The 10,079-nt window shown below is 34.6% G+C and overlaps 2 protein-coding genes across 2 annotated transcripts; both read right to left on the bottom strand.

Moving 5' to 3' along the window:
• Window positions 1–4,221: 4,221 nt before the first annotated feature.
• On the bottom strand, window positions 4,222–5,006 carry LOC126731779 (uncharacterized). Its single transcript, XM_050435080.1, has 3 exons — window positions 4,972–5,006; window positions 4,499–4,817; window positions 4,222–4,290 (listed from the first exon to the last, which is right to left on the bottom strand). The coding sequence occupies exons 1-3, from the start codon at window positions 5,004–5,006 to the stop codon at window positions 4,222–4,224; spliced, it is 423 nt and encodes a 140-aa protein (XP_050291037.1).
• Window positions 5,007–5,190: 184 nt separating this feature from the next.
• On the bottom strand, window positions 5,191–7,641 carry LOC126731624 (uncharacterized). Its single transcript, XM_050435067.1, has 5 exons — window positions 7,431–7,641; window positions 6,899–7,233; window positions 6,217–6,636; window positions 5,778–6,108; window positions 5,191–5,714 (listed from the first exon to the last, which is right to left on the bottom strand). Exons 1-5 carry the CDS (start codon window positions 7,639–7,641, stop codon window positions 5,191–5,193), a joined length of 1,821 nt encoding a protein of 606 aa, XP_050291024.1.
• Window positions 7,642–10,079: the final 2,438 nt, after the last annotated feature.

Below are 10,079 nucleotides of genomic sequence, written 5' to 3'. Positions count from 1 at the left end.
TTAAATTGGTGAAGACTCAAGCTTAAATGAAGAATCAAGTAATTTCGCGAGAAGTTTGTAAGAAGCTAAGCCGCGAAAGAGCCACGTGAGGAGCACATGACTGGAAGCTGAAGAGTCGTGCCAGACTGTCGTTTTCGCGAGTGTCTCGCGGGTAAGGCCTTCCCGTGAGATAGTTGCGAAACATTCTGCTTGGAGGATTTTTAAGTGTGACTTCCCTACCCTTGACCCATACTATATATACCCTCATTATCCACAAATGTAAAGGAGACCATTCAGAGAGAAAAACCCTAGATAGGTTTTCTACAACACACACACCCATCTTTTTGAGAGAGAGCTACTCATCCTTAGTGAGAAATCATTGTAGCCTCTTCTCCATCCCTCTCCCATTGTCATACCTTGAGAGGAGATTTATACCCAAACACAACCCATACCCATTCAGAGTGTAGAGAGTGTTTTGGAGCTTGGGAAGCTTTGAGGAATTGCCAAAAGAAGCCGGTGAGGCTTGGCAGATGCAATTGGTTGGATTGCGAGATCCGGAGAGCTAGACAAGACATGGTTCTGAGAAGTCTTGTTGGAGTAGGAGCTTGGAGGGCTTAGGTACATCAGGTAGATTAGGCTTGGAGGGTCTCTTGTTAACCCATGTACCCCAACTGATTGTCTAGTGGATCAATTACCACTTGGAGGGCGGCGGAGAGGTTTTTCGCCGAGTTCTTCGGTTTCCTCTTCGATAACACTTCGGTGTGTTATCTTGTGTTTGCATTCTCTCTTCCCTTACTCTTGTGCTTTACTTTTAATGTTTGTTGTTCATGTTTATGCACTAGAGTAGTATCGGTTTATTGTGCTTCATTTACTTTTGTTTCCGCACTTAGATAAGTTAGAGTAAAAGTAATCTAGCCGTAATTTTAATTGGGTATCTAAACAACTCTTGTGTTTTTAACACATTTTCGAGCTTTCATAAGTTTTACTGCTTATTTTTAGCTGCTAATCACATTAGAAAAGGTGAGGCAGAAACCATGGTAGCTAGTGGGACTGAGGCTTCAGTCATGCCTACTGGGGTTTCTGGGTTTATAGCTAGATATTGATTTCAGATAGTAATAATGGTTTACAAAATAAAAATACAACGATTTCTTGAACATATACTATCATTAAATGAAGAATATTAAGAAATTTGAATAATTAAACTAAATCTTGTCTTTGCCATTGCAAGGTCAAAACAACATTAACTTTCTTATATTTTTTATTCAACATAAATTTCAATGAGATTGATGGCATGCTAAGCATGGCTGTAGTTTTGTACCTGCGATTACATATATGTACTTACATATTTGTATTGTAAGAATTCCAATTAAAACAAAGTAGAGATTAATTATAGTAAAAAGTTTCTCCTCTATGTGATATAAAACCAATTGAAATGTAAATGATCATAACGCATCATGAAATGGTACAGTTGAAATTCTGTGCACTTCAAACTACTTATAAAAAGCTGTCCAATACATAGTAAACACAAACACATGCAGTGCCAAACAACCAGAGCACAATTCCAAGTTTCTCCAAATCATAATCAAAACAAAAGAAACACCCAAAAGACAAAAATCTTTAGCACCAAATCTCAACAAAAAAGCTAACATAAAATGCAAACCATAGAATACGTTGTTAAGTTATAGTAACTCAGTTGATACAAACCCACAACTTAATCCACAAGTTTAATTTTTCCATATGTATTACATAATAGAAGTAAAATTATTAGGACATATGATATGCAATTACTTCTTCTTCTTCTTATTCTGGGAGCTGCCTGTGTTGTTGTTAGAAGTTTGCTTGGAGGTTCTTTTTTCTTGTAAGATCTTTCTGCACAGTAAGTGGAGAATACATTTTCAGATTGATTGTTCATTGTGCATAAATATTTAAAATTCTAATAAGGGTAACAAAAAAAAAAAAAAAAAAACCATTATGAGAAAGAAAGGTTATGATCAAGCAATTAATAATGAGTTTTTGTCTTCTTACCAATTGTGTATTTCCAAAGACATCATCTATTATGTTGTCATCAGTTACATCCTTCAAGCTTGTAAGTAATTTAATATCTGAAGTACCAATAGGATCATTTGCAATAGTTTGGTCATGGCTGAACAGTGTTTCTAATTGTTTAATCTGAATGTTGTCAGCAACAACATTTCCTGAGTGTTTGTTAGACTCAGATTTAAAGACACTTGTGACAGTGTAAACTTCCCATCCCTCTTTGACATTGTAATCATCAACTTTTATTTGGAATGTATAAGATTTTCCAAGCAAGTTTTGAATTTCTTGAGGTACTTTATTTGGCTCTTGATTCTGCACAATATTATGATGTAGAGCCCATAAATTGTTAGTATAATCAAAACATTAGGTTTAAGCATAAAATTGGAAGTGGTTAAGAATTTAGATTAGATACTTTTGAAGAAAGTTCCATAGCAGTTTTTTGAATTATTTTTTCTGCTTCTTTATCAAAAAGAACAAAGAAGCTGTCCCAGTATGATCCTTCACTTGGATTTGTACTTTGTAACTGTATATAATAATGAGAGAAGTTAGAAAGTGTAATAAGGTCATTTGTACATTTATAATTAAAGCAATTATTATTTGGTTTTCCTATGCAGTCATTTGAATAGTTATATAGTATAAGCAATGAAGAATTTGGTCACCTAGGCATAGGGAACTGAGATTCAGAATTGCGAGTGTTACACCAAAACATATTATTTTGTTGTTTTACATTTCGTTTGCAATTGACATGAGATATAATTCCACCCAAATTCTATTTCTATGTTTACAATATCAGCATGATAGGTAAAAAACCTTTCCTGCAAAATCAGTCATTCTAGTTAGTTTTAATTGAATTATAAAGATTTAGACTTGAAATAGTTCAAGATAAAGAAAACCTTGACTCCTTCCACCCATTCCAATGCTTTAATTTCTACCAATGACATTGTAGTTTGCAATATCAATTCAGATTCAGATTTTGGTTTTGGTTTTTTTGTCACATGTTGGAATAGATCGAACAATATTATCGTATTCATCCTCAATAGATCAATTTAAAAAAAAAAAATCATTGATAATCCATCATAGAGAATTAGTAAAGTAAATGTTTATAAACATGTCAATAAACTCTGAAACCTCTGTAATGTCCAAATTGACATAAACTTTACTTGCACTTATGGTGTTAAGATTCAGTTTGCCTTAAAAAAAAAATAAAAATAAAAATAAATAAATAAATAAAAAAAAAACAAAACGTTGAAGAATTTGATATACACCATTTTTTTTTATTATATAAAAAGCGTTATATATACATATTCTACCTATCTTTCAGTCCCTTGGAATGCTTTTACAGTTGTTGAACTAACAATAATTATATAAGGACCTTCATCTTCTTTGAAGTCATTTTCAGTAGTTGTTTCAGCACTTTCATCCCACAATGAAATTTTTAGCTCTGTCCCTAATGGTACATTACAGCATTCAAAAGACATTAAAAGGTTAATATAAAGTGTACATTGTCTATGATCAATGGCAGTAAAATGAAATGTTCCTTACTAAGGTAGTAGAATTTGAAGATTTCTTATATTTGTAGAGTCGTTGTCAAAGTGAACTTGTTCAATGGGTCCAACATCAATAAGTTTTCCAATGATATCTACATGAGTTTGTACACATAAAAAATATATATTTGAAGGATGAATTTTGATTAATTAAAATGGAGAAGAGGTGAAGTAAAACATGATTTACCTGTTAGGTAAGAATTGTCATTCAAATGACTGTTGATACAATCATATGTTGCAAATTCAAAGGCATGCATAGGTATGGGTTCACTTTCTTCATTGCACTCCTTAACCGAAGTTGTTAATAGGAAAATGATGTTTAGGTCATTTGAAACCGGTCTATAACCTTTATTTGTCATGATTACTTTAAAGTTTGAAATGATAAAATTTCCTCCTTCATGTAAGATGGCACCAAATTTTTGAAACACATTCTTTCTTACAATTGCATGCATTAAGTTTTTTTGTAAAAAGAAAAATGGAAGTCAAAAGTTAGTTTACATATTATATAACAAATACAACAAATAGTTGAAAGATTCAAACATTTTATTGTTGTGAAGTATAATAACCTTTCATTGATAAAGATCATGTCAAGACTGATGAAGTTATTTCCACTTCTCTAATTCACTACTTTCCACATTCTGCATATTCTCACTCTAATTCTTCATGTCTCCTTAGCATCAGATATTTGATCTAGAAAGCTATATCCTTTGGACATTGTTATACCGGATAGCTGCAATAAAATGTAAATGTATTAGAGATACTATTACAAATGATAATGGAAGTTTTACTTTAAAAACACTGTAAAATAAAACCAATATGTCTTTGTAGATCAGTAAAAGTTTACAAATAGGATATCATATACCCCTTGGTAAATTGGAAAATATTTCTTTGTACACTATGTTTTTAACTAGGAATTGTGTTCGGTTCTTGTCATTTACTATCAAGATTTTAAGACCATTTCTATTAGTGACTCTAGATATTGCAACATATAACTGGCCATGAGTGAAAACAGGCTGTGGTAAAAACAGGCCTACTCTATTCAAAGATTGGCCTTGGCTTTTGTTTATTGTCATTGCAAATGAAACAGAAATTGGGAATTGTCTTTGCTTCAGAATGAGTGGCCATTTCAATGCTGTAGGGGACAAAATAATTCTTGGAATAAAGACTTTAGAGCCAATATTTGTCCCAATTATAATCTTTGCCTCAATAACCCAATCAGCAAGCTGGGTGACAATCAATCGTGTTTCATTACATAACCTGCAGTTTGATTAAGGTTTCTCAATAACATTATAGGGATTCCAACTTTCAGCTTCAGCTCATGTTTTGGAATTCAAGGAAACTCAAGTGAATTCAGAAATTCAACTGGATACAACATGTCTAAATCAATAATGCTATTAGAAGTTTTGCATACTGTATCTGAGCTAAGATAGACACGTTCTTCTTCATCAACTAAAGAAAGAATCTTATCATTTATTTTGTTAACAATTTCATTTGTTGGTGCTAAAATTGCTCTCTCTTACAGGTATTGTGAGTCTTTCATCTTATCATGCATATCAGGATATGTGAGATTAATGATATCAGCTATTGGATCTCTGGTTGGTTTTATTAATAAATCCTCTGGAATCTCAATCTAGCTTTCTCCATCTACATTCTCAAATTCACCATTTCCAATCCTTAAAATCCAATTCCCAAAGTCAACAACAAATTGACCATCTTCCAAATTATTGAAATTTTGATTGAGCCTCGTATTTTCTGTAAGCATAAATATCTCACAATGATTCCAAATGACAGATTTGTTTATGGCTGATGCAACAATATCTTCTCTTCTACCCTTTGGTATTAATGGCAAGATCTGTCTGAAATCTCCCCTAACAATAACTGTGATACCACCAAAAACTTTATTAGGATCAAAGTTACTGGAGAAGAGCAATAAGTCTCTCAATGTTCTATCAAGAGCCTCAAAACAATTATGATATACCATAGGAGCTTCATCCCAAATTATCAATTTTGTAGCACAAAGCAATTTTGCCAACTGTGTTTTTTGTTTAATGTCACACACTGAATCTTCATTCACACATAATGGGATCTGAAATCTTGAGTGAGCTGTATGTCCATCTAGCAAAAGGACTGATGCAATTCCTGAAGATGATACAGCTAGAACAATTTCACCACGGGATCAGAGGAAAGACATTATTGTTTTATACACAAGAGTTTTGCCAGTTCCACCATGGCCATACAAAAAGAACATCTTTCCTTCAACTTTTAGAACAACTTGGACAACTCGATCAAATACATGTTTTTGTAGAATGTTCAATTTTGTATATGATGAGGCATACTCAGCAGCCAATGCTTCCTTGTCATAACTCAATTCTTCTTCAAGGAGTCTGTTATTCCTTTCCCTAATAAGAGACATATCAGGTAAAATCATAGGTGGATAGTCTTTCAATGACTTTCCAGCTTTAATCAAAAGCTTTTCAATTTCATATAAGGCATAACTTCTCAATTGATTTTCAGAAAGCTGAAGTTGATCAAACCGTAAGATTCTCCTCTGCCTAAATAAAATATCTTCTAAAAAATCTTTCCAATTCAATTCCCATATCTATTCTGGTCGTGAAACCTCATAAAAAAGAAGTATAGTCACAGAAAATTCTCGAACCTGTTGTCCAGTATCCCAATTTGATGCTTCTCTTATAGCATCATTCCACTCTCTATCTCCATCCAGTAGCCCAAGAGCAAAACATGCAACTTTAAAAGAAGGACACAATTGGCCATTAACAGTTTTGATTTCATCAAAACTTGTAGCACCTTTTACAACATTTAATAGCATTCTAAGATAGAACCATTCTCCACTTGAAGGGTGTGCATAATAGATTCTACCAATGGACCGACCTAACTTTCTTCTCCTCCATTTTTTGTTTTTCTTGTCCCAAACCCATTTTGTTGGAAAGTCTTGGAAGGTTAGCTGTCTAGCATCTTCATACAGTCGATTTGCTATCACCCACTCTGTAAATACAGTTTTGTCAATTCCTGGTCTATTTACCACATTATCTAAATATTCATAATTAGAAAAAGTGACCTGATTTTCATTTTTCATATGACAGTTCAATCTCTGAATAGCTCGTTCATGGTAATGAATCTCAAACTGGAAAATTCTCCATGATGCTTCTGATGCTGATATATATCCGCAGTCAAGATATGTTTTATTTCATCTTTTTCTAATATAGATTCTATTCCATCATCTGAATTGTAGACTACATTTTCTTCCAAAATAGCAGTAACACGATCTGTGCCTTTATTAATGTACTTAAAAAGATATTTGATGGTCTTTGACCGATTACACCATCAACATTTAAGTGTAACCTATACTTCACCAGCAAATCAATATTGTATGGGACTACATATTGATTGTCTAATTCCACACTATTTTTCAGCACAAAACGGCCATCTTCTCGTCTTCTATAAGTCAGAAAGCCTTGGTCATCAATGATGGTTTCACAAACAAAATGTTTAGGGAAATGCTTGGTACAATTGTTATCAACCATGCAAGGAGAGTTTGGCCTAGCTGCACCACATGGCCCATGCATCATGAATTGCTTAACAGCTTCATGGCCAATCGAATCTTCCAAAGAATCAGGAATTTCAGCACTGATTATGCTATCAATATCTTCAGGAACTGGATATTTATCACCAAGATGCAAAAATACCAATATATGTGCATGTGGAAGACCTCTTTTTTGGAACTCAATCGTGTATACAACTTCATAAAATATAAATGAGGGAAGAAATTAAAATAAATAATGCCCAAGCATGCATGTTTCAGAAAATCATGATAATTATTCAGGGAAAAAATGTATCTTTAGTTTGTATTACCGGTAATTACTTTACCAAAATGATGTCCTTTCTTTATATCTTGCAAAAGTGCATCCAATTTTATTTTAAAAGCTCTTGCAACAATGTCTGGTCGATCTTCCAACTTTTGACCAGGAATCAATTCTAGGGAAGAAATGATCTCTTGCCATTTAGGATTGAATGTAAAAGTAAGGAAGAGGTCTCGATAGCCTGCCCACCAACATATTGCCATGGCATCTTGATAGTTTTGAATCATGTATCTTGGGCCACCAGTGAAAGAAGATGGTAAAACTATCCGTTTACCAATAGATGCTCGAGTTATGTCTCGTAGTACTGCATCTTTAAGCCCACTGTATATCTCAGCTCTTAGGTAGTCATGTTTTTTTTTGTATCCACCTCAAATGAATTCCTTCAATACAATAGTAAGCATCTACAATGAATTGCTGGAAAAGTCTACCACCATAAATTAAAGTGTTGCCTTCACTAAGTCATTGTTGAATACAGAATGCATAATATTCTCTCATTGTGACAGTTGAATTTTCACTTTCATGCATTGAGCCTCTTAATCTTTTCAGTATACCAAGAGAGAAGCCATCCTCACCATAAGGGAAAAGTAGAGGATATTGCATAGCCATAAAAGCTGGATGGATTTCACTTATATGCCGGAGCCCATGATGACAATCCTCAACAATAATATCACGATACCCATTATTAAGGTCAAAATCACCCACAATAAGACCAGCAACTTTTGAGGCAGTAGGTAGATTATACTGTGAGGAATGATTGGTATGAAAATTAATGAGACGCAATCTCACATCTGCAATATTACATTCAATGTAGCGATCCCTGGCCATTTTGAAAACCTTAACCAAAGTATTGTTTTCATCAAGCATATGTATTAGAGAGTTAACAATTTCGAGATCAATGCCATCATTTTCTTTATCAGATGAAATTGACCTTATCCTATGCTGCACTTCATTCTCTGTATCAAATATGTAAAGTTGAGCAAACTTTGGTTTCGATCCTTCAACTGGTAACAAAGAGCCAATCAGATGATGATTCTGTCCATTTAACTTGAAGACATAGGGACCATTTCCATCATTTATAGTTCTGTCAACTTTTTCACCCATTGATGTCATTGCAAATATTGCATTATATCACTGACGGTTGTCATGGAAATGCACAAACGAAGGGCCATCGTAATTCAGCAATTCTTTAAGAACTAAAGATGCACGTTTTAACAAAGGTAAATAAATTAGTCCTTCTAAACAGCACAATGAAAACTTTTGTTGTGATGGTCTTCTTGACTTCACATTCCTCTCTTCATACCATAGAATAGCCCCACAGCTCTCACAAGTTTGTGTTGGCTTGCCAAAATTCCATGGTTCAGTGAATTTACCTATTAGAAGTAGCAATATCAAATGGGAGTTAAATAGCGTGAACAACAATGTCAAATATTGAAAGTTCAAAAACGTGTACAAAACACCTTTGAACGTTTAGACCCCCAAAAAACAACTTAACCAATACAAGCAATATGTTAAACAACTAGTGTGCGGAAACTTAACACATGCTATAATATGAAATTGGTTAAAAACTATCTAAGCCATAATAAAATAAAACCATAGCAGATAATATAAAGGCAAAGATAGAGAGGAAGGAAGATGCAAACACAAAGACAACAAGCGATGTGTTATCGAAGAGGAAACCGAAGTCCTCGGCGAAAAACCTCTCCGCCGCCCTCCAAGCGGTAATCAATCCACTAGAAAATACAGTTGGGATACAAGGACAGCAATAGACCCTCCAAGCCTAATCTACCCAGTGCACCTAAGCCCTCCAAGCTTCTTGCTCCAACGAGGTTGCGCCGAACCTTTTTCTTTTCTAGCTTCCCGGATTCCGCTACTAGACCGTAGCATCAACCAATGAAGATTGGCTCCTTCCTAACTGCTTCCTAGAAATCCAAACAACTGTCTCACAGAGATGATAATGGTGAGAACCAGGTTTGGTATAATGCCTCTCAAGGATTTGACAATGGAGAGGAAGAGAGTTGAGGAATTTGAAGAGACTCTAAGGTAGAGATTGTGGGTGAAGCAATCTGGTTTTTCTTTAGGGTTTCTCTCTCAAAATTCTCTCTGGAAGCTCTCTTTCAATCGTGGGTAAAAGGGGTATTTATACTCGAGTGGGAGAGGAATATGAAACGTCAGATTTTACAAAACAGGGGTGGCTTGCGGCTTGACCTCGCGGCTTGACCAAGTCGCGAGATCCAGTCGCGAGTTAACTGTATGGCTAGTTGTCCTGTAGTGCTCCAGCTAGCATGACTGTTCATCTTCCAGCATGCTTGGCACGTGTGCAGCTTTTGGCGGCTTGCAGCCGCGAGTCCACCCGCGAGTCTCTGTTTTCTTGCACACTCTTGAGCAAACTTCACTCTATCTCACTCACTACCCTTACAACAAACCCACCTAAATACAGGGTTACTAAATGCTGAATTACAAGCAAATTTGGCACGGAATAAAGCCAATTAGATGGTTGAATAAATTCAACCTTACAAATATAAATTTCAAAGGATTTGGAAATAATCAATAAAATAGAACTTACACTTCAAGGTGACATTCGAAGTAGGAACTTCAATTTGTGTATCCTGCTGAATCAATAAATCTATCAATCAAGAGATGT

This window comes from Quercus robur, chromosome 1 (genome assembly GCF_932294415.1).
Source record: "Quercus robur chromosome 1, dhQueRobu3.1, whole genome shotgun sequence".
NCBI lineage: Eukaryota > Viridiplantae > Streptophyta > Magnoliopsida > Fagales > Fagaceae > Quercus > Quercus robur.
Note: the sequence above shows the minus strand (reverse complement) of the source record. Positions and strands in the feature narration are given on the sequence as shown.